This window comes from Lathamus discolor, chromosome 1 (assembly GCF_037157495.1).
Source record: "Lathamus discolor isolate bLatDis1 chromosome 1, bLatDis1.hap1, whole genome shotgun sequence".
NCBI classification, from domain to species: domain Eukaryota; kingdom Metazoa; phylum Chordata; class Aves; order Psittaciformes; family Psittacidae; genus Lathamus; species Lathamus discolor.
The window spans coordinates 103794275-103817711 of NC_088884.1; the positions used below are offsets into that span (position 1 = coordinate 103794275).

At 45.7% G+C, this 23437-nt stretch overlaps 1 protein-coding gene across 1 annotated transcript in view; it reads right to left on the reverse strand.

The window, feature by feature from the left end:
* Positions 1-18568, reverse strand: part of LOC136006284 (AF4/FMR2 family member 1-like) — a 28213-nt gene extending 9645 nt beyond the window's left edge. Inside the window, exons 1-9 of the mRNA XM_065664318.1 lie at positions 18564-18568; positions 18300-18420; positions 17453-17737; positions 11710-11754; positions 10332-10412; positions 9604-9640; positions 9180-9231; positions 5976-6048; positions 2844-2999 (exon numbers count right to left, since the gene is read on the reverse strand). Of these exons, the coding sequence (XP_065520390.1) occupies positions 2844-2999; positions 5976-6048; positions 9180-9231; positions 9604-9640; positions 10332-10412; positions 11710-11754; positions 17453-17737; positions 18300-18420; positions 18564-18568 (855 nt within the window). The remainder of the gene's footprint in view (positions 1-2843; positions 3000-5975; positions 6049-9179; positions 9232-9603; positions 9641-10331; positions 10413-11709; positions 11755-17452; positions 17738-18299; positions 18421-18563) is intronic.
* Between the last annotated feature and the right edge of the window lie 4869 nt (positions 18569-23437).

Genomic DNA, 23437 nt, shown 5'->3' on the forward strand with positions numbered 1-23437 from the left:
AGAGGTAATAAATACTACTTTTCAATTGCACTCCCTAGATGGAAAAGTATAAGAGATCAAAAAATCATCAGCTCACATGAATGAAAAACTTCAGAATAATTTGCTACAAGCCAAGGAAATGTAAAAGAACCTGCACTTCTCAGTCAGCAATACCCATTGGCTGTCAATAGCCAAAAGCATGCTAGGACTTTGTGTCCCTCCCAAGAGTACATCCAGGTTTATGTCACTATGGCAGAGCTCAGTGGGCTGTGTGCAGCACCGAGTCTACCTTTGGCAGTGTGCTGAGGGCAAGGCTCCAGATCATGACCTTAAACTGTCTCTCAGGTTGAGCTCCACACTGCAGCAAAAGATGTCTGACAGCTGTACTGACCTAGCTGGCTGTGATGAGCCTGCAAGGCTCATGCTGACCTGCAAGGCCTGCCTGCTGACATAATACAGACAGTGAGGCTCTGAGGGGGGGTTTCCTGAAGCCAGACACTCAGAGTGCAAGCCAAGACGTGTCTAAGATCAAACAGCTGCTCCCTTGGGTCTTAGTTTGCTGATGACACAAAACTGGGAGGAGTGGCTGACACACCAGAGGACTGTGCTGCCATTCAGCGAGACCTGGACAGGCTGGAGAGTTGGGCGGGGAGAAACTTGATGAAATTTAACAAGGGCAAGTGTAGAGTCTTGCATCTGGGGAAGAACAACCCCATGTACCAGTACAGGTTGGGGGGTGACCTGATGGAAAGTAGTGAAGGGGAAAGGGACCTGGGGGTCCTGGTGGATAGGAGGATGACCATGAGCCAGCAATGTGCTCTTGTGGCCAAGAAGGCAAATGGCATCTTAGGGTGCATTTGAAAGGGAGTGGTTAGTAGGTCAAGAGAGGTTCTCCTCCCCCTCTACTCAGCCTTGGTGAGGCCGCATCTGGAATATTGCGTCCAGTTCTGGGCCCCTCTGTTCAAGAAGGACAGGGAATTGCTTGAAGGAGTCCAGCGCAGAGCCACAAAGATGATTAAGGGAGTGGAACATCTCCCTTATGAGGAGAGGCTGAGGGAGCTGGGTCTCTTTAGCTTGGAGAAGAGGAGACTGAGGGGTGACCTCATCAATGTTTACAAATATGTAAAGGGTAGGTGTCAGGATGATGGAGCTAGGCTTTTTTCAGTGATATCCAGTGATAGGACAAGGGGCAATGGGTGTAAACTGGAACATAGGAAGTTCCACGTTAACATCAGGAAGAACTTCTTTACTGTAAGAGTGACAGAGCACTGGAACAGGTTGCCCAGGGGGGTTGTGGAGTCTCCTACACTGGAGATATTCAAGGCCCGCCTGGACAAGTTCCTGTGTGATGTACTGTAGGTTACCCTGCTCTTGCAGGGGGGTTGGACTAGATGATCTTTTGAGGTCCCTTCCAACCCTTGGGATTCTGTGATTCTGTGATTCTGTCTTCTGAGGCAGCAGGAGAAGTGACAGATTTACTGCCTGTTCACCTTTCTCCCATTGCTCTGCACGAGGGGCACTGCTGGGGTCTCTCAAATTTCTTCACTATTTCCCCACCCTCCTGAATTCTCCCCTACAGCTATGGGAAGGTCAGAATATGACAAGACTAAACTAAACCCGCATGGGAACCAGGCTTATTCACCTACTACACGTGCTAAGCTACCCGCTTGGTGCGGACCACCAAAAAGGTATACAGGCTCAGAAATAGCCATAGTGGATACTATTCCACCACAAGGCTTGCAGCCAACCTTCTGTGTGCCTGGCTGGAAGTTTATTCACAGTCTCCTTTGGGAGATAGCTCTCCAAAAACCACTTGAGAGCAATTACTATCTTTGCTAAATAAAGGGCTGCCTCTAATTCAAAGGGAAGCAACTGTTAGAGCTGAAGGACTCTGCAAGGGTGTGCCCAGAAAGCCCCTTACAGGACATATGTGTCTTTTAAGCCTTAGCACTACTGCTAGAACCACAGCAGCTGCAGGGAAAGCCAAAGAAACCTTCTATGTATTTATCCAAGCACTGAGATCCAAAGCAGGGTTTAGGGATGGTTGTTACCGTCAGTGAACCTGGTTCGGTTAAAAGTCTGCATTTATGGAAAAGCAAAAGGCACGAAGCTACCATCACCCCTAAGGAACAACACAGTTCAAGCCTGCAGAATTCCTTTCTCTTTGTGTAAACAAGCAATCACAACTGTTTCATGGAAATAAACTACTCCACACAGGAAAAGGCTATGCTACTCAGACTGAGGTTACTTGGCTAATGGCAGCAGAAGGTGCATACACGGACAAAACTGAAAACCACAAACTGGGATGGCTGGGTTAGTTCTTCTGGGCACCCCTACAAACTGCAGACGAGGTGCTCTCCCACAACAGACATTAAATGGGTAGCACAAATGACTGCACACTCTAGCAGGCATTTGAGATGCTGTGTTGCTTTGAAACGGGTTGCAGGGAGAAGGGGTACCGCAGCCCTATAAAGCTCTGATGGAGAAACCCCAAAATGCTACCGGGGAGGCTTGCCAGCCGCATGCCCACGCAGCCTGCTGCCGAAAGCTCCTCCAACACAGGAGAGCTGGGGTTTTGCTGTCTGCGAAAACTAGTCCTTCAGGAAAACACAGCAAAAAAGCATTTTAAAACACCAGAGCATTTGTTAGCTTACAGAGCGTTTCATTTGCTCAGCACGGGATCAGTGGCCAACAAGAAAGATCAGTGGACGCTTTTGATTCACATTCCCTTTAGTAGTTTGTTAACACGTTCCCAGGAGAAGCATAATGATTCCACTCCCAACCTATAAAGCGGAAATGAACTCTCTGCGTGGGTGTTTCAAACGCCACCTTGGCCCTCATACAAACCAACCTCCACCACTCACCTTCTTTTCAAGCTCCCGCGGCTTGGCATTCTGGTGGCAAGAATTGCTCCTAATTCTCTGCTCCTTGCTCTTCTCACGTCTACTCGCAAGGGCTATTTCATGGAGACTCTCTGTAGGCAGTGCTGGTGTGTAAACCTTGGTTAGGCAGTTGTCAGCCTGCAGGCAAAAAGAGAAAGGAGAGCTGAAAGACTGAGGTCTTCATGAGCTATTTCCCTCCTAGCACAGCTTACCAGAACCCAGGGAAATTTCCTCTTTCAACAGTTTGAAAGAGCTTGAGAGACCACGAGACAGTGGGGATGCTCTAGCGTGTGCACATCAACATCTGCTTCAGAAACACAGACCCCATTTCTCCACAGGATCGGTCAAACGTGTTGCACAGCACTCCTGGATCACTGCTAGCCCTACCTGCCACTCACTAAGAGACCAGTCTACAGGAAAGCTTCGTCTTTGTTTGCCACTAACCAACCCTGCTGCAAACTGAGACAACATATCTAAAAAGCATCAGTTGAAAAACCAGATTAGGTGCTGTCCTCGCAACACTTGTGCAAAATATTCTGCACGCAGCACTGCTTTCAAAGTGACAAGAAGCTGTGCCAGCTCTCACATGTCTCTGCAGTCTGACAGGTCGGCTGACAGGCTCCGGAGGTTTAACCATGAGAAAACCATTTACCAGAATTGTATAGCACATCAAGTCCAGCCTCTTCCGAGTCCTCTGCCTACACAGCCCAACACACACTTCCGTCCGCATCAAGCAAGGCACAAGCAATGAGCGAGCTCTGAAGGCCTCTGAAGTCAGTCAGATAAGAGAATGGGATTGCTACAAGCCCTGCCTAATCTAATAGCACTCTGACATATTACAAGAAAGCCAACTAACCCTAAAACAGACAACAGAAGCTGCAAATCAGACGCAATTCTCTGGGACCCATTCTGAAACTACCATGTGTGTGTCAGCATCACCCAAGTGTGTAGCTCATTGCCTGGACACCAGGGCACAGCTATGCTCTCACCCACATCAATTCTCCTCAGTCACAACTCTGCTTCCAAGAGGAACCACAGCTCTTCTCCAAAAAAGAGAGCCTCAAGTACATGAAAGGTTTACCAAGACTCCTGGGTCCCTTCCGCTGTGATTTTCTTCTCTATCCACATTCAACTTGCTGTAGAACACGTGGATAAACAAAACATATCCTCAACTTTCTTTGAGTGAAGCTACCTCGAAAACTGGTTTAAAACCCAGTTTGTTTTCCCATGGATTTAGGGGTTTTCATTACGTTTTCCAAACACTATGTAACACTTATGTTTTGCCAGTGAAGTCGCCAGTTCCTCAAGGAGTGCTAGACAAACACTTCAGGGTTAAGCAGGTAAAACTCTAATTATGCTGTTACTAAGGGTTATTGAATTGATCAACTCTAGAAGGGGAGCAAAGGGCAGGAAAAGTCTGATGATGCAGCATAGATGTAACAGGGACACCTGAACCATGACAGTATTTCAGGTCTCCGGTCCTGGCTGCACTCAGACAGCAGGGAGGCTGAGGCAAGAGGCTGTATTAAGCAGCCTCTGCGTTTTATCTGCATTCACCTCAGGCGCTGACGCTCTCAAAGGTTCCTTGGCTTCACTGCCGCTTGTCTCTGAGTCTGAAGAGCTGTCTGTGTCACTGGAGCTCCCTGAGCCACTGGAGCTCCCTGAGCCACTGGAGCTCCCTGACTCCGAGCTGCTGGAATGTGCTGATGCCACAGTCTTGGGCTGAGACTGTTGGGCACTGCAAGGCCACCATGAGAGAAAATCAGAAGGCAGCATAGGTGAAGTTTCTTATTCTATTGAGATGGCAAGATTCAAAACTAAAACTGAACCCCCCTGTTTTGGTACTGAGAGGAGAAAGGATAAGGCCGAGGAATACAGTGCCATGCTCAAAAGATAAAGCACCGGAATAAAAAACCTCCAGAAGTAATAAAACCTCCAACTCCATAACCAGGTCAGACAAATCTGTGATCAGGACTGCTGCAGTCTGCAGCTGCATTTAGCCAACCAAAGATTAAGAAGGAACCAAAACTGGCAAGTCCTTTTCTGAAAGCCTCAACCCTCAAAAGAAAAGGGTGCCAGAAAGGCTAACAACACAGAAACATCCATTCCAGGATGTTCTTCCCGCAGAGTTTTGAATTCTTCTGTGTTACTTGGGCCAGGTGCTGGAACTGCTTCGTTAACAGACATGTCAAGCAGCAGCAGTAGCTTTTGCAATACTCTCCTCGCTTCAGAAGTGTTTTCCTCCAGCACTGGCAATGGGGGTAGATGGAACTGAGGCAGAGCCATGACTTTGATGCAGTCCTTTGTTTTGAAATGGGCTTATGAATACTTTTTTTTATCTTTGAAACTTGTTCCATACGCCAGAATCAACACATTTGTATGGATCGGAGGCAAGTTTCTTGAAAACCTTGAAAATTCTGTGCTTCTCCACTTCCTATAACACCGGCAGGCGGCCATTAAGTCTACCCTAAATATTGCCTCTGACTAATGACACATAGCAGGAACTACTTATAAGGAGCTGCCTTTTCAGGAGGAGCTGAAACAGCCTCTGTGAGTCTACCCAACACTTTTCCGTTCTTCACCTGCTTGGCTGTTTTGGGCATCTTTCTAACCGAAAACTGGCCTCACACCTCACCCACCACTACTACAACTGAGAATCCCCTTAGCTCCAGTGTGATCTTCAGAAACTCTGGTGGAGGGGAAGAGAAGTCGGGGAAATATAATTCTGGTTGATAAGAAAAATCCAGCATGCCTGGATTATTCATTTCTCATTGGAGCTTTCTGTAAAACCCCACACAACTAACGCCAATTTTCAACAGCAGCTTCGGGCAGCTAGAAACCAAATCCTGTATCTACAGGAGAAACCAGGAACCCTTACCCATCCCCATATATTATAAAGTAGCTTGTTTTTCCCTCCTTATTTAGTCTAGCTACTAGTTCGAGAACAAATCTGTACCTTGAAGGAGCAAGTGGATTGTCAGCAACCTGGTTTGTTCACAAAAAAGGAAGAGAATGAGAGTAAAGGTTAGCTTAAGGCATTCGGAACAACGCAACAAGGCGTGATGATTTAAAGGGATGTCTGCGTGCCTGGTGTACAAAATATCTAAAACTGACTTGGTTGACATCACTGTCTTCGCTATCACTGACTTCGCTATCACTGACTTGCAGGTCTTCCTGGAGCAGCGCTCTGAAAGACAACCAGAAGATAAGTATCAGCCAAGGCAGACGCACTTTCAAGCACCAGACACTGAAAATGACTCGGTTTGTGCTTGCCAAAAGAATCCAACCTCCCACATTCTTTATGAACGTTTGGCATTCTCTATCTGCTAAACCCTGTCATTACCTGAATGAATGATAAAATGATAACACACAATCTAGGAACATTTTATTGTACTTTTCAACTAATCTCGGGACATTTTGAAAAGGACGTCAGTATCATTGCCTGACATCCATCTACACACAACAAAGATGAAGTTCTGTGAGGGGAATGCTCCTCGCTTAAGTTTATCTAGCACACTAACACAGCAGCACAGGGTGCGAGAAGTCTCATCCTTGTACATGAAGAGACTGGCATGCTATTGGGCTGCACTCAGTCCCCAAGGGACAGAAAGCATCATCTGTGCACCAGAAGCTGTGCGCGCTCATGCTCTCTGCTCTCAGGGGCTGTAAATACTTCTTCTGTCACAACGGCTCTCTTTTTGCTGCTCAAGTCTTCTACCATACATACGTACGTAAATGCCAAGGGCCAGGGATGGAGCATTCACAACCTCCCTGGACAACCTATTCCAGAGCCTCACCACCCTAACAGGAAACAACTTCCTGCTTATATCCAATCTAAACTTTGCCTGTTTAAGTTTTAACCCGTTACTCCTTGTCCTGTCACTACAGCCCCTAATGACGAGTCCCTCCCCAGCATCCCTGTAGGCCCCCTTCAGATACTGGAAGGCTGCTATAAGGTCTCCACGCAGCCTTCTCTTCTCCAGGCTGAAGAGCCCCAACTAAACACTAAAACTTCAAAGAAGTCCTATTTCTGCAAGGACAGACAAAGCCGGTTTCCCCAAAACAAGGTTTCAACAAATTCTTAAATAGCTTCGTTAAAGACAACAAATCTGCTTCAGCAATTATAATGCCTTAATTAGCTCATGACTTGACAAACAGACACCAAGTTTTCATTCGCAGGACCTGTTCTTTTGCAGCTTAGATACACTCCATCAATCGCCCTCCAAAGCTATAGAAAAGCTCTCTTAGTGAGAGAAGGACCGCTAAAATCAGCATCGCTTGCAAAACAACCCCAGTGAAAGCAAAGGCTGGTCCTTCCCTGCCAGCTGGGTTAAAGATGCATCACCACAAATGAGTGTGACATTTCCCCCTTTAAAAGAAGGGCTCTTCCATTCCAGCACTGCCAGGTGCTAACTTAGGGCTGTATACAAGAACGAAAGCCATCTGGGAAACCCTTGCGTGCTCTGTAAAGCTGAATGCTTTATTTGGGCACACAAATGCGCTGGGATTTTAGCTTCTAACTAAGCAGCACAGGCGCTGTTTGTTTTCAGCCAGCTCCACTTGGTAACGCGAGCTACTCCAGGCAGCTGAATTTTCAGTCACGTGTGCGTTAAACAGCAAAGAAAGCAAGCCCTGTTGTGCGAGTGAACACAAAAAACAAAAAAGAAGGGATGCATGGGTTCAAGGGAAAGGTGTAGAGGAAGTCCCTGGGGAAATCTTTCCTGACTCCATTTTGGACATTGGCCTAAGCCACCCTCTTCCTCCCGCTTCAACTGTCTTTGCCGACTGTGGGTACACTGGCTCTGAAGAGCCCGCAGAGACACTGAGCAGAGAGGGGATGTTGGCGAAGGACAGAGGTATGTACCGTGCCAAAGTTACAATTCTGGTCCTCTGCGCTAAGAAAGGAGTATTTTCAGATTCTTGTCTACAGTCAAAGTCCCTTCTGGCTCTGCTGCCTGGAAAACTGACTAAAGCTCAAAAGGGAGTTTCACAGGCAGCTGAGAAGAGCTGAAAAAGATTGTCTGGGGAGGAAGGCAGAGCCTGGAGCAGCTGCAACGACTATGCTTAATAGTGCAAAGAAAATTCCCAGAAGTCATTCAGGAGGAGCAGGCTGGGGTGGAAGAAGGAGCAGCAAAAGAAAGAAGGGATTAAAGCAGCAGCTAACTACTCAGCAGGACACTATCCCACAGTACCAGCCAGGGGAGGCTCCTCTGCAGGATGTTGGAACAGCACAAAAGGCGTTGAATTTCACAGACCTTATGGAGCTTGAGTGCAAGACTCTACAGTCTCAGCCAAGGTGGAGAGGTGCTCTTCCTCATTTGGGACTGGCTCAGTTTTGTTTGGGGTTTTAATTAAATTGTTCGTGATAAGGAAACCAAGCTCTGTAGCCCGTAGCTTGCAGCCTTCCACGGAACAACACAGTATGGAGTAATATGAGATCTTTACGTATCACATGAACTGATAGGCATTTAACGGTTCAGCAGTCGCGTTGCACACAGGCCCCTTAGTCTTCCAGACATGGAAAGATTTCTGTTTGTTACTCGGGGCTCAGAACCTATCAGTGCTGCCATCTGGACAGGTTAACCCGGACAGGTTAATGGCAGCCCCCACAAAACTACTTTTAAGCCGTTTCTCTAATTAACCTAATTAATAGGTAACCACTGTCAGCTACAAGGCCAGTACCAAGTTACTTATGCGCCAACTTCAAATTTCCTATTGGAGCAATTAATTCATTAGTCAGCACTCCTTCCCAGCCTTGTCAAACTTTTGTAGCCATTATGCATAAACATCTTACACTGAGAGTCAAATTTTCAGAAGCCTTCTTCTGACAGAATACATGATAGGAGAAAGAAGAACTATATAAAGAGAAGCAGAAACATACACATTCTGTTAAAAAAAGCTACGGAAAAAAGCTGTAGCTCAAGTAGCAAGCAGTAAGTGACAAGATGTTAAGTAGCTGCAGGTTAACAGAGCAAACAAGACCCCCTTCAGTCTGGTACTTTAATAGCTGGGGGGTTTGTTTCGTTTTTAACACAGTCATTACAACCATGACACAGCGCAGTGGCGGACTTGGCAGCATCTGGCTAACGGCTGGACTTGATCTTAAAGGTCTCTTCCAACCAAAAGAATTCTACTATTCTATCATGAAACAGTAATGTTTCTGTTGGTGAAAAATTCCCTGCACTGAAATTTCCTTGGAAAAAATCAGACCGATAAGACCGTAGTCTTCAGAATCATCAAGTAAACCAGATTTTAACAAGTTTCACGTTCTTTTAAGTAACTGCACAGTAGAGATGGTAACTGAGTCTGGTTACTTACGATGTTGTTGTCTGAGAACGAGGCAATGTATCTGAAGGTCCAGCATACTGTCCTGTAAAGCAAAAAAGAATCGGTTGGGTTTATTTGAATCACCTGTAGCGTATTTTACCCTATGGTCTCTGAGCATCAGATTAGAAAGTCACTTCCTTCTAGGACGTAACTGATTGCCATTGAGATTATTTATCACTCCAAATGGGGCTTCCTAATGAAATCCTGTTTGTTCTCTGCTGAACTGCTGCCTTAATTTCTAGGTAAGGAATGTCTATAGTCTCTTCAGCAATTTCTAAATTCATCAACGTTTAACAAAGCACAGGAAATCATGTCCCTTAATCAATGTAAACGTTTGATGTTCTCAATGTATGACACACAAAACTATCTGTCAATATACATATAACAGTGCGCCTGCTTTTGGATTTCTACTTACTCTGATTCTGTGCTACACATCCAACATGCTGCGACTCCTAGAGAGAAAGCAGAAAGTGCAAATTGAGACTCAAATACATCATCACTCAATAGCACTGTATCAGTGATCTGAGTTCCTTGTGTTTGTTACTGTAACCGATACTTTGAGCAACTTGTCAAAGAATAACTTTGAAGCGTCCAGCAGTCTAAGCTGTCCTGACGCAGCTTAGCATGGACAGAAATGGTATGTGCTACGGCTGCTAGCCCAATACTAAAAAAAGAAATTAAAAGAGCTGCCAAACACTTCCATTGAACATAGCGAATGTTTCTGTTAACCAAAACATGCTTTGGTTGTTAACAAAATGAGATGCTTCAAATACTTCTGAAAAGCAGTCACATTTGAAGCCCACGATTATGTAAGTCATTGAAACATCATTTATTCATCCCCCGTCAAACATCTTACAAGTCTAAAAATACAAAGCTTGCTCAAAATATAAGACTAAAGATAATTATGTTACCATATAGCACACTCCAAAAAAGTTATTCAGAAGCAAAATCTGATCACTCAAGTAAAATGATGCATTGCAAGTAACCGTTACACAATTCAAAATCCATTCTGACTTCTAAAGATAATTCTCTCCTAAAAGCCCTTACCTATGAAAGGAGGACAAAATCAGATGAAAATATGTGCAAAAGCTGGAAAGCTCTCTTCTAATTTATCAAAAGCCTTGGCAAAAAGAAGGTGTTTACCTTTGTTGGTAATGGAAATTTGGAAGGCTCTGCAGTAGTAGGAATATCTGTCAGAAGAGGTGGCCATGGTTGGATCATTTCCTGGAAAGCGAATGACAGAAGTGGGTTACCGTATTTTTGCTGATACAGGCAGCTGAAGTTTTACCTTTAAGAGCTTTATATTCATGTACAAAAACAAAGCTGACCCCCTCGTAAACCCAAGAGGCAATACCACAGCAAGAAGCCCTCTTTGAGCTCAGCAAGCCAGACCATCATGAGGACTTGCTCCTTTTCTCCAAGCGTACTTGCATTGCCCAATTAGCAGCAATCTCACTGAAGCTTGTAGAGAGTTAAAATACTTCCTATGTTTGCAGGATTAGGCTATCACAATTAATAAAGGGAAAAGTACATAAAACCTGTATATGAGTAGCTCTGGACTGTTTCAAAGTTCAGGAGCTTCTTATTATGGGAAGTTCCTATATCCCCTTACAGCAAAAACACTCTGAAAGGCTTTTCAAAACTCAAGGGGGTCAGCCAGGGAGCTCTGACTGCCAGCCATTCCTCATGCTATTCTACCTGAAACACTGGCTTCTGCTCTGACTGACCAAGATGCCGTTGTTGCAGAGCTCCAAGACATGGTTTCAAACCAAAGATAGAGACTGCCTGATAGGATGTGTCTTTAGGAGCCTTTCTGCACTGCTGCCCTGCCCTAACTCTCACCCAGCTACCAGCTTGTTGGGCTAAGCCATGGTCCAGGTGAGAGCAGAGCACATAGACCACAGCCATGAGGTAGGGATCAACCTCCAACCTGCCTCTTCTGGCACCACAGCTGGACACAGATGACTGGGCTACAGCTTTGGCTTGCACTGCAACACGTGAACAGCCTAGCACAGACAATGATCTTTCTCTTGAACATATGCTAAAACACCTTAATGGGGGTTAATCTAGACAAAGCCTTTGGGGAAGCTGGGGCTCAGAAATTCAGAAACATTTGGTTGAAATCACACAAGACAGACTTTTCTTGTCTCCCTATTAAGTTTCAATCATGAAGAGTGTAATACTCCCATAAATAAATGAATTCATATGGCCTGCCACCCTCACTGCCTTTCCTGGAACACTTATCTTATTTTCACTCTGTGCTCAGCTAAAGGGTCACATGTACTCAGACCCAGCTGAGTACTGGGAGCCCGTGCACTGCCCACAAAGCCATCTCTGACACAGGTTGAAGAGACAGGTTTGCGTTAGAGCTGGCTTAGCTTTGCGCAGATGTACTATAATTACAGTGACGGAGAAGCATAGCCCAGCAGCAGCGCCATGCACACAGTAATATTCCTCCCCCCCCCCCCGTTTGATGTGTACAAAATACAAATATGTAGATCTATTATTTAAGAGCACCTACCTTCAAAATTTCATTAACGGCTTGGGCGTCACAGCGGAAGATTCGCTACAAGGAAATAGAAAGAAGGAAGCAGCATGAGCTTGTTTGTTTACCGAGATAAACAGATGCACTCATTAAATATTTGCTTACCAACTCTTCTACAAATGCCATGAAGTCCATTAATAATAAAAGGCTAAAAAGCCCCATCAGAAGGGCAGTTAATTCTACAAAGCCTGTGGTTTTCAAGTCTTTAGTAGAAGCTATATTCTAATAAAGATGAGAAGGAATGAAAGTGAAAGAAAGTTCATTAAACAGTGGTGCTTGTTCAGCTGACAGGATTCCCCTTGTTTCATAACTTGCGTTCTTCTATGCACCCACGTGCACTCAGCAGCATAAGAAGCCAGTATAAAGCCCTAAGCTTGGAGAAGGCAAGGTAAAGGTGACTGTAAGTGGAAGAATAACCCACCAGACCCTTAAATGCCAGTTCCTGGACTCAAGGGAACACCACCTGTGATTAGAAAAGTTGAAAAGCAGTATGACTAACTTGTGCAGTTCAGGATAAAACCTTGAATGCACCGCCGGCTTAGAGCAACATGGGGAGGAACTAGTCTGCCTTTACTACAACAGGCTTGCACAAATGCACAGGTGCACACACGGGCAAAAGAAGGGAGGGAGATTTTCATTTAGAAAACAATTTAAGAAATGCACAGGCATTCTATTCAAGTGCACAGCAGCTGCATGACAAAACTCTCAGAAATACCTCCAAGTCCTCTCTTCACGGGCAATTCCAAAAACCGCACACACTTTCATAAGCACATGCCCTGAGGCCTACAGAGATCTCTTAGACACACTAGAGAGAGCTGAACAAGGAACTCGGGATAATAAGAATCACCCCAAACCAAACTAAATTGCTTGAGGAACCACCTGGTACACAAATGAGATGCCCCACTGGCCACGATATGGGGGCCAGACACCCACCCATCAACCAGAAGCAGGGCAGTGCCCCAAGCAGGCAGTAACTCCAGACAGGGGCAGCATCAACCTGCCCGCCACTGCGCTCTTTTCTGGCAGCCTCAGTTACAGCCACACAGCACAGCAGGGACCACTAGCCTGCTCCTTGGTCTCACTGTGATAGCTGGAGGCAGAAGGGGAAAGCACGAGAAGCATTGACAGAATATTTGCAAAAGCCCAGCTTTCTCCTCTCTGCACAATGCAGTCAACACTCACCAAAGCTGGGAACCTCAAAAACTGGGCATCTTTTTGAAAAGAAGGGTTTCCCATAGACACTACAAGGAATAAGCAGCGCTCTTTTTGGGTAATGGTTGAAGAGCGTCTAAGGCTGCTTCTTTTCAGAAAACGTATTCCATTAGAAATTACAGTACACATTTTTATTCCACTCTGCCACATGCGCCAAATGGAGCTGAAGGACCACACAGCTCTCGCATGTGGAAGTAGGGGGCTGAAGCTTGCTCCCTGATGTTTAAACAGCCTGCCTTGTCTGTGGCAGAACGGATTCAAGCAGGCTGCCAAAAAAATCATCCCCAAGAGAGCTGGCTATGCATTATTTCAGAAGTCACTGAGCAGCACCGCTGAGATGTGTGACCTCAACCAAGGCCAGTGGCGGTAACAGCATATAGACTGTGCAAAGATGAGGACAGGAGGTCTGGAAGCAGATATTAACTGGAAGGGAGAAGGGCTGCATTTCAGACAAGCATGAAGGTGCTGAAGACCTTTCTGCTCCTTCTTATTTCAGTAATTCCCACCTGACTGCTTCTCTGTATGCCTCTGTTGTCACAGCCCATGTAGAGCTGCGCCTCTGACACAAATCAGCGCTGTGCTGCTTCTCAGTGCCTTTCACCTCAGGTGAATCTGGCGCCTGTAGATACGCAGGCAGTGTAGGTCAAGAATAGCTAGAGCATGCACGCATTTCCTAAGTTGCCTGCTATCTCCTCCTAATTGAAATGGACTTGCAATGTGTGTGTGTGGCTCAAGAATACCAGCAACTGCTCTTTGCCTGGTTTCAGGCTAAGTTATTAGCACTGAGAAAACCCAAGCGAGCAGGATAAGAAAAGCCAATTTGAGTTCCATGCCCTTCACTGTGCTGTCAGTTTTCTTTGTTTCCTAATGAGAGCTTTGCCACTGCAGCTATCAACTCTCAGCAGAGAAGGTCACCTCTTCAGGCTGCTAAAAAAGTTTCGCATTTACAGCTGCTTCCAATTTAATAGTATATTTTAATATAAATACTTGGTTATAAATTTATTTTTCCATGTCAACTGCATGGGCTTTTGCCACTTGAATGCAATGGGGATCACAAAACTGCATATGCATGAATGAAGAGTTAGCTTGAAAAGAACAGGCGGGGCAAGATCAGACCAAAACCTACCATCCTGTCCTCGCTTCATCCGTACGTGCTTCGCTAGCTCAGAGCTGGAGGAGATCTTGCATATTGGATGGGCTCTCTATTCACACACAAGTCACGCTAGGAATAACACACTAACTTACTTTTCAAAGTCATTTTCCACCTGCATTTCTGTGCTAAGAATCTACCCTCTAATACTACGGATAGATGCAAGATGCACACACATAGGGCACGCTTCCAAAATGACCCAGCCAACAAAAGAGACTGTATGTATTTTAACCAAGCCTCTAATAATCTCGATTATGGATGCAATAATGTTCTGCTGTGTATTGAAAAACCCTGCCAGAATTTGAAGCTAGAATCAACTTGATCAAAACAAACACATAAACACAGAAATCCATACAGGATTTTGCAGGCTATCTTAAGGGACACCAGACACCAAAGCAGATTCTCTGCCAAGGATTTTTAAATGTTCCGTTACCACGAAAGAGATTAAAAGACATCTCTGATACAAAGACAGGTCCAACCATCTGAAGCATGGCTTACTCCAGCCACCTGGTTTTAGAGGATGTGGTGACAAAGCTGCTTTGGGGGAAGCTGAAGCAACCATTCCTAGTTCCCTATTCAGGAGAGCATTTACTGGAACAAATAGGAAGCCTGTGTGAATACACCTGGGATTAAAATAATTTCTAGCCAGGCAGGCACCACCCTGCAAGCAAGCTATCAGCATGGGTGGTCCTTAAGCATGTTTTTAAGAGATGTTTGTAGCTTGCTGCAGACACTGTGCACTTGTTCGACAGATCTCTTTCTTTCATCCACTCACCGATTCCACAAGTGTTGGATGCATGGGGAATGTCTACCCTTTCCTACGAGGGCAATCAAAAAGCTCTTCCACCTCAAGCAGCTCATGGCTTATTTTGCAGACAGACAGGTTCCCTTATAACCCTGCAAACAGTACCCACTCAACGCGTCACTGCTGTCTTCCCATGAATAACAGCTGTTCAGATACGCTAGAGAAAAAACATGGGGACACACGCACAGAGAAATACAAACTAAGACCAATAAGACGTCAATGCTGACAACATTATCATGCCTGTGAGCTCATCATTTAGATTTGTCTTGTACTGATCTCAGCCAGCAGTAAGCACGAACCTTACCGTGAGTAAGGCTCTGCTCGGGTAGAAGGCATAAAAGGAAGCGCTATGAAGTAATCCCACCTAAACCAGCAGCCTCAAGGTAAACACTCAGCTGCCAGCAGAATCACTGAAAGCAGGACTCTGCTTCTGAGCTTTTTGCTCTAAGTGGGAACCAGGGAGGAGGAGTCAAAACAAAAATAATTCTGAAAAGAAAAACATGTAATCAATGTATGCTATGCCACCAGCAAAGCACTCTATGTATGCTTTGCTACCTAGAAAGCACTCCAACAAGTAAGATTGTGTCATGATGCTCCATTTTCTCGCATACACGAACCTAGCCCAAGGCACCGGGTTTGCCTCAGTACTCTCAACTATGGAGCAGGGGTGTTGCATTGCTTACAGCTAAACAGACTGGAAACAACAGAAAGTGATGACTTGGTTTTGAAGTGCAGGACATGCTGTTGGAACTTATGAACCTCAACAGCTCTCAGGGGCATAAAGCCACATTTTCATTTCTAACCCACAGGTTTTATCAGCATCCACCCCTTCTAACAGAATGCATCTTGTTCAGATCTGGCACCACCAAGCACTTAGGTGAACCTGATTTCAGCTAGCAAGGGAAAAGCCAAACAGCTATTGTCTGCTACCATGCCAACCTCCCTGCCCACACGTGGGCTCCTTCAGAAAACCCTGAAGTCACAAGCAAACCTTGCACTGTCGTTACTGGTGGGGATGCAGGAACAAGCAGGGGAAGCCAGTTCCAAGGCTGACCCAAAACACTCACACATGAAAGCCCAAAGGATTCCGATGTGCCATCTGCATGTATAAACGTGTGGTTTTAAGGCTGAGTATCCCTTCCCTGACTTTAGTGTGGGAATACTTGCACACCCTTAGGTTTCCCTTGGTGCTATTTTTGTATTAGGCTCAATAACATTTAAAGCAGAAGCTTAAAAAGGGACTTTTTTTATCTAGTCACAAAATCTTTGTTGATATAATTAATTAATTTTCACAGAGGCTTAATAATTACTGCGAGACACACCATTTTTAGCGCAGAAAATTCACCTCATTTCATCAAAGCCACAATGGCCACAACACACAAGACAAAAAGTGGAAGAGAGAGAAGGCAAAAGGAAACTCAAAGAAAACTGAAAAAGAAAGCCAACTTTAAAAAACCTTCCTATCTGACTGTCTTTGTGGAAAGAGAAGAAACTTGGTTCCAGTGCTGCACTAACAAGGCACCGCACACTGCAGCAGCTGTTAAATGTGTGTTTGGGGATGCACTTGTTCAAGTTTTGTTCTAGCTTCAGGTAGCCAGCCGGGTGGGCTTAGCAGGGCAGGAGGAGCAGAAACAAGCAACACATCCTACATCTCCCCTCCCACCAACTTCGTTCTTGACTGCAATGGAGCAAGACTCTTATAATTCCAGCAAAGCAAAGCTAAAGTACATCTGCTTGCCATTGCTTCCAGCATTAAGTTTCCCTTCTACATTTCACGACAAACAAAACCATCTCTGGGTGCTGTTTCAGGTCCTCTGTGAGCCCCAGTTTAACCAGCAGTTTGCATGCAGCCAAGTCCCCTGTGGACGATTTCACAAGCGCACTTAACCCACTCAGGTCCACTCCTCTCCTTTCCAAGGCAACGCTAAAGTTATGTCACTGAAACGATGCCGTACCTCCAGGCACTCTCCTGCTTCTGTCCCAGCGTCAACCCAGAAGCCCCACTCACAGGCAGGACAAGACAAGACAGCAGCTCCAGCCTGCCACCACCCTCACTGCAGGTTTGAAAACAAATCAAACCATTTCCATGAACTTCTACGCTTGCTTTCTTCAGCTGACACTGAAGGCTCCTGGCAATGCAAGCATTCTACATCAAAATGCTCAGTAAACAATGGCTGCACTCTCCTGTTCCTGCCTGGGTGCCTGGAGGAAATAAAACATTCTTTAAAGAGTTTACATGCTTTTCTAACTCCGAGATGCATTATTTTGCTCAATCTAAAACTAAATGCATGGACCTCCTTCTTGTGTTCAAAGAGCTCCGGAGAAAAAGAAAAAAGCACTGGTTTGTCTGCCTGAAGGAGCTATCGGGTTTGTGTTCTGGGGGAACAGACTGTTGATATCTTCTAATGAAGGAGTCTTCAAAAATCTGGAGTTGCTGACAGCAATTCCTTGTTAGCCTGCATCTAATAATAGTATAATTGAAATCCAAACAACCTAAACATGGAAATTAAATGCAGCATCACCTGCATATAGCCACGTAAACCAGAACTTGCCTGATCTTGGACATCCATTTGTCTCACACAGGCAGCTGGTTTCTGCAGCATCACACTCGTTTTTGAAGGCAAAGCTGTGGGAAAAGTCTGAGAGGAAGGCCGAGTGTTGCTGCTCAGGTTAATGTCTGAGCTGCCCTGACTTTCATCTTCAGGTGAGACCAGAGGACGAACTCCGTGAATCCCGAAGAAATTCCACTGGGGTTTGGAGATGATGAGCCCCATGACATCCTCATAATTGCCCAGCACGTTCCGAATTCGGTTTGACAAGTCATCTCCTTTATGAGTCTGCAAAAGAAGAACAGAGGCAGAAATGGAAAAAGCATGGACCCTCAATTTCGAGACATTCAGCTCCGTAAGAGAGATTCTTCAGGACCTTAATTTCATCACCACGTATCACCACAAGCAAAGTTACGCAAGCTCATCTTGATCCTGCAGTGCAGTCCCTCCAAAGCAACTGGGACTGCTCTACTCACTATTAGTTCTTCTGAGCCAAACTTGTAGGTGCGCCTGCAGCCTTCAGGAACACTAACATCAGACCTGTTTGTTTCTATCACAGCTGCCCACAGACAGGCAGCCAAGCTGCTCTTGGGTGCTCTCCCTCAAACTCCCAAACTACAGGAAGTAGCCCCCAAATCAGTCTGCCCAACCCAAAGACCTTACTGCGCTTGCACCATCTTCAGAGCTTTAAACACATACTCTGATGAGTTTAAGTTAAGCTGATGCGAAGATGCTGGTTCTGCACGTATCATACTCAAGTCTGCTACACTATTTGCAGAAGCCACAGCTCTGCTCTTACGCTCCCACCATCTTTCCTCCTCTCCCTCCACCACACCAACCCCACCATTACCTTATAGGGTGCTGCAAAGATGGGAGGCTTCTCAGGGAGCTTGTTTTTCTCCTGCTGAGCCTCCCTAATTCGTCTCTCTCTCTCTCTAGCACGCAGCAGGTTTCTGTCCTCATTGTACAAGCTTTAGGAAAGAGAGAAAGAAAGGATGGTTAACACTTTACACCACTGTTATCAACAAGTATCTACTGTGCTTTTCAGACAACAGCGTATGTCCAGCATGAAAGTCATTTTGAATAGGATGCTTACAGTTGACAAATCAGTTACGTCATGTTAACGCATGGTAATATAATACATACTAGGTACAGCAAGCATCCTTCTCAGTGGTTCCTATTCTTGATACCATACATCAAGAAAGGTGGGAAGGGAAAAACTATGCATCCATTGAATTGTGAAACACTGGCTCCAGACTCTTTTCAGTGGTGCCCAACGACAGGATGAGGACCAACGGCCATAAACTAAAAGTCAAGAAGTTTCACCCCAACGTGAGGAAGAACTTCTTTACATTAAGGATGGCAGAGCACTGGAACAACCTGCCCAGGAGAGTAGTAGTGTCCCCCTCTCTGGAGACATTCAAAACGTGCCTGGGCACGTTCCTGTGTAATCTGCTCTAGGTGGCCCTGCCTTGCACCAGGGAGGTGGGCTAGATGATCTTCAGAGGTCCCTTCCAACCCTCATGAGCCTGTGATTCTGTGTACCTCTTCACCTGAGAGTAAAAAAGAATCTACTATTTTGAAGGTGTTGCCACTTTCAGAGATTGAACTTTGCCAGCTTTATAAACAGGCTTGAAAACTTAGTCTTTACTTTAAATGGGCAGTCAGAAAGCTGCTTACCTGCCAAACCATGCAGTTGCATTTAAAGCAATCATGCAAATGTATTTAAAGCGGTGCTCTCAGAAATTTGGAGAGCACCAGGTCAAATCCCCCTGTTCCTCCTCAACCACATATGCATACACTCAATTCCACCACCCCCGCATCAAAACAGCAATAAAGCCGTGGAACATGCGCAGCAGAATAACTTCATGGAAAACCAGATCCTTTAAACTACACCACCTCTGTGAAATACTGCTGCAAAATCTGGGAATATCTATGGACATTTGTCAAGCAGCAGCATGGAGGCACAGTATGTGGATGCAGGTACTGGCCTCCTCTCCTATTTCTACTCTACTCACAGGCACACTATGTGCATGCATATTTTTCTCTCCTCCCTCCTCTTTCTACACCTACTGCACAGTTTACTTGTAACTTTACAAGTCTCTTGCAAGGAGCTCTCCTGAGGTGTTCAGGCTAATCAAAACCTACTGCCACAAGGCGCTCAGCTCCAGCTCCGAACCCCCTCCCCACTCGTTCTTTTCAAGCTGCCACCGAGTATGCTTTTGAGCCCAATGATAGTATTCAGTGCAATGGGGATGGCACAAACGGACAATTTTAAGTTCATTTTAATTCCTCCTCCTTGAGCATCACCTGTTTTCCCTGTCATTTTTTCCCGTCAGTTCTTCAGCCATAATTGTCATCATTTGACAGGCAGAGGAACATACGGGAAATTAAAAGACATGATGGGGATCTACTTGTGTGTCCCCTTCACTTTAACATCACCCCAAAGCTCCTTCTCCCACTTGACGTCTTCTGATACATGTGCATGGCTTGGGCAGCACAATGCTGCTGACGTCTCAGCCTGCCCCGTTACTATTTCTGTCTTGATGCACACCATGAATGCCAAATACTCAGACCTACACGGTACTTTTCAACACAACTGCAACATCAAATACACAAACTTGTTTGTTTTCTCCCCAGTACTCATTAAATTCCTCATGGTGTTGGCTGGAGTACACAGCACACACACATACTATATGCTAGCTTTCTCCCAAATCTACTTTGTTACTGCAGTGTGCCGATCGTTGCAGCACCCTTCAGATCCAGGCCTCTCGCAGACAAGCTGTTCTGCTGGCACAGCTCTCTGCTGAAGCCCAAGCCGACAAGAAATGAAAGTACTTTAAAACGCTCATCTAAACAATACGGAAGAACAAAAGCCACAGCCAATCCAATCTCTTTTTAAAACAGATAGTTTTAAAATGAGTGAATCTCATTTTTATCTTCCCAGGTAAGAGACGGTTTGCCTCCTTCAGAGGGGACAGAGAAAGACCCAAAAGCCATGAGGTTGAACGCAAGCCTTTCTCGGGGAACACTTTCAAGGCTAAGAGAGTAACTTCTCTTCTACAAGACCCATTCCCAGCCTCCCTAACAATCTCTGTTACCTTTCAAAAACTTTTAACATCCATCACGTTATAATCTGCATTATTATTTAGTAAGGCACATGCAATAGCACTGGAAGACTTGAGGTCCTTCAAGGTGTCCTGGGTTCAGCAGTAGCAGCCATTTTTTCTCCCTCTTAGGAGCTGGTGCAGCGCTGTGTTTTTGACTTTCGGCCTGGGAACGATGCTGATAACACCGATGGTTTCAGTTACTGCTCAAATGTTTATAGACTGAGCAAGGACTTTGTGAGCCTCATGCTCTGCCAGGGAGGAGGGGAAGCCGGGAGGAAGCAGAGACAGGACACCTGACCCAGACTAGCCAAAGAACTATTCCATAGCACAGCACGTCGTGCCCACGATGGAACTGAGAGTTAGCCGGAAGGGCTAGGGCACTGCAGGGTTGGACTAGGTATCGGTTGGTGTTCGGTCGGCCTGGGGGGGGCAGGCAGCTTCAGCATGTTACTAGTCATGCATCCTCTCTTGTAATGGCTTCACTACCCCTGCTTGCTTAGCTTTCAACAGTAACCTAAAACTTGTTTCCCTCATCAGCTTCTTAACATTAAAGTGATTGGCAAGGAGAAAATGTAGATCAACTTTCCCAAACCAAAACCAAATACATGCAGTACTTCAGATGGATCTGGTTAACAAGCTGGGTATGATTTCCACACACCACATGGCTGATGTTGGGAGTCAGTGGGGATGCACATGTTTATCTGTGTTCTCCCTTTGCATGGTAAAACTTCACTGAACATGACCTGGTATTAACTGTTCGGCTTTTTTTTTTTATCTATGGTTGCTGGATTGAAAGGGCAGGAGCTGTGAACTACTCAAATTACTGATCTTGAGGGAAAATACACACCAGCATGCCACTATCAGCACTACGCCCAGACTGAAAATCATTACTGACGATCCACAGATATTGGCATGACCACGTGTGCATCTCCCTGGCTGGAAGAGCACTGAGAGGTTGAACTACTACGCAGTGAGACTCTGCTGAGAAACAAGCACGTGGAAATTCTGACCAAGAGGTTTTGTGGTTGGTTTGGTTGTTTCAATTTGCAGATCAGGAGGGTGAGCCAGAGCTCACTGACATTGCCAACACAGTTATTATTGGTTCCAACGAGCCTTGTGTTAGGCAACGAGAGCTCATTTTCAGTCATGCAAAACAGGCCTGACCTCCAGCACACACGAGCAAACCTCCAGCAAAACGAAGGGAAGCCGTCATTTGGACATGACACACCAGCTCACAAGGTTCATCTTCTGCACCATGCAGAAAACCCCCGAAAAAACCACCAACCTAACAAAAAACCAAAACCCAAAAACTACTAAACCAAAACACCCCAAACAACAACAAAAAATCCTCTAACCAAAACCCCACAACTCCCCCCAAAATAGCCAAGCAGCCCTCAAATATTAAAAGGTTATGAACTTGGATAAACAAAACCCTATCCAAGTCCACAAATGTTCATCAGAAACCAAGGCATCAGCACACCTCTTCATATTTCATCCTCTTTACCACAGTTTCCCTTAATAGTTAAGACATGATGTTATTGTTAGGACAAAACCGAACATGTGTGCGCACATACAGGCACGAGCACAGGCAAATGTTACTGGAAAGAGGGCAAGCAGGACATCAGTCTGACACGGAGGAAGCACTGTGGAAAACCTTGCGGGCTATTTGTATTTGTGCTGTCAGTGCAGGTTCTTGTTTTGCATTATGCCCTGCTGTGAACACCTCACTAGATCTCAGCTTAGAGCAAGAGTTCAAACACTGACAGCAAAAACACCCCAAAACGCAAACACACATCAAAAATCACCACACTTTATGATGCTGCAAATTGTTTTCTACTAAAATACCGTGCTATTTCCATGTGGATTACGGATATCCTTCTATTTCTAGGCTGGCAAGCATCCAAATTCAGAGCAATCAAGCTGGTTTGCTCAGAGGTTCTGATTATATTCCAGGAAAAGGCAAACCCTAAACTACTGTAACTTGTGTCTCTGGCAACAATGCTACTGACAACGAGAAGTAGCTAGCTTTCCTATAGGTATCCCAACACTGAATTTAAAACATCTTAACCTGCTGCTTGCTGCAAAAGCAGCAGCTGTAACACTTCTAAAGGCCTTTTCTTTCCCTCAGCCTTCCCTCATCCCAAGCTCTCTTCCCAGCAATAAATTCTCTCTAAAGAGTGCGTGAAAAGAAAGGGAGGAGGGATGGAGTGGAGGGGAAGGGACGCTGCCTTTCTGCCATAATGCCAGTGCCTGCAAGTTGCAAAGAGGACGAACGGGCCTGCTCGGGTCGGCCTGGCAGGCACGGGTGCTCTCCCACGTACGGGTCTCCGGGCCATTGCTCAGCAAGGTCAGTCATGCGCTGGTACTACTGCAGGCCTCCCTGTGCAGGCATGGCGTCTGATGGCCCAGGCTGCTGCCCATGCACAGCTGACATTGCCCCCATGTGCTGCTGCTCAGGATCACTGTCCCTCTGCCTCCCTTTCTGAAAAGGGTAAAACCAACTTTCACTCCGAGTTGTCCTCCAACTTCAGTGTGCAGACGGAGACGCAGTTGTAAAAGCAGAAGGATAAGGGAATAAACACCGAGTAGCTGCTTATTTGATCGTGCGGTTGAGAGCACCAGCCCTCCTGCCTCTAAGTTACAGACAAACTACCTGAAGACAACAGCTGACGCTCATGTCTGTCTGTGTGTTTTATCATGCGGGTGTCCAGCTTCCATGCTCGCAGTCTCATCCCATACTGAGGGGGCTTTCATTTAAAAACCAGCTGCATTGCACTAGATGGCATTCCTAGTTCAGAGCAGAAGCAGCTGCTGTCTACTGCAACGTGCACTTCTTAAATACAAGCTTGTAGTTATCCTAGTCCCAGCATCTGTGGAG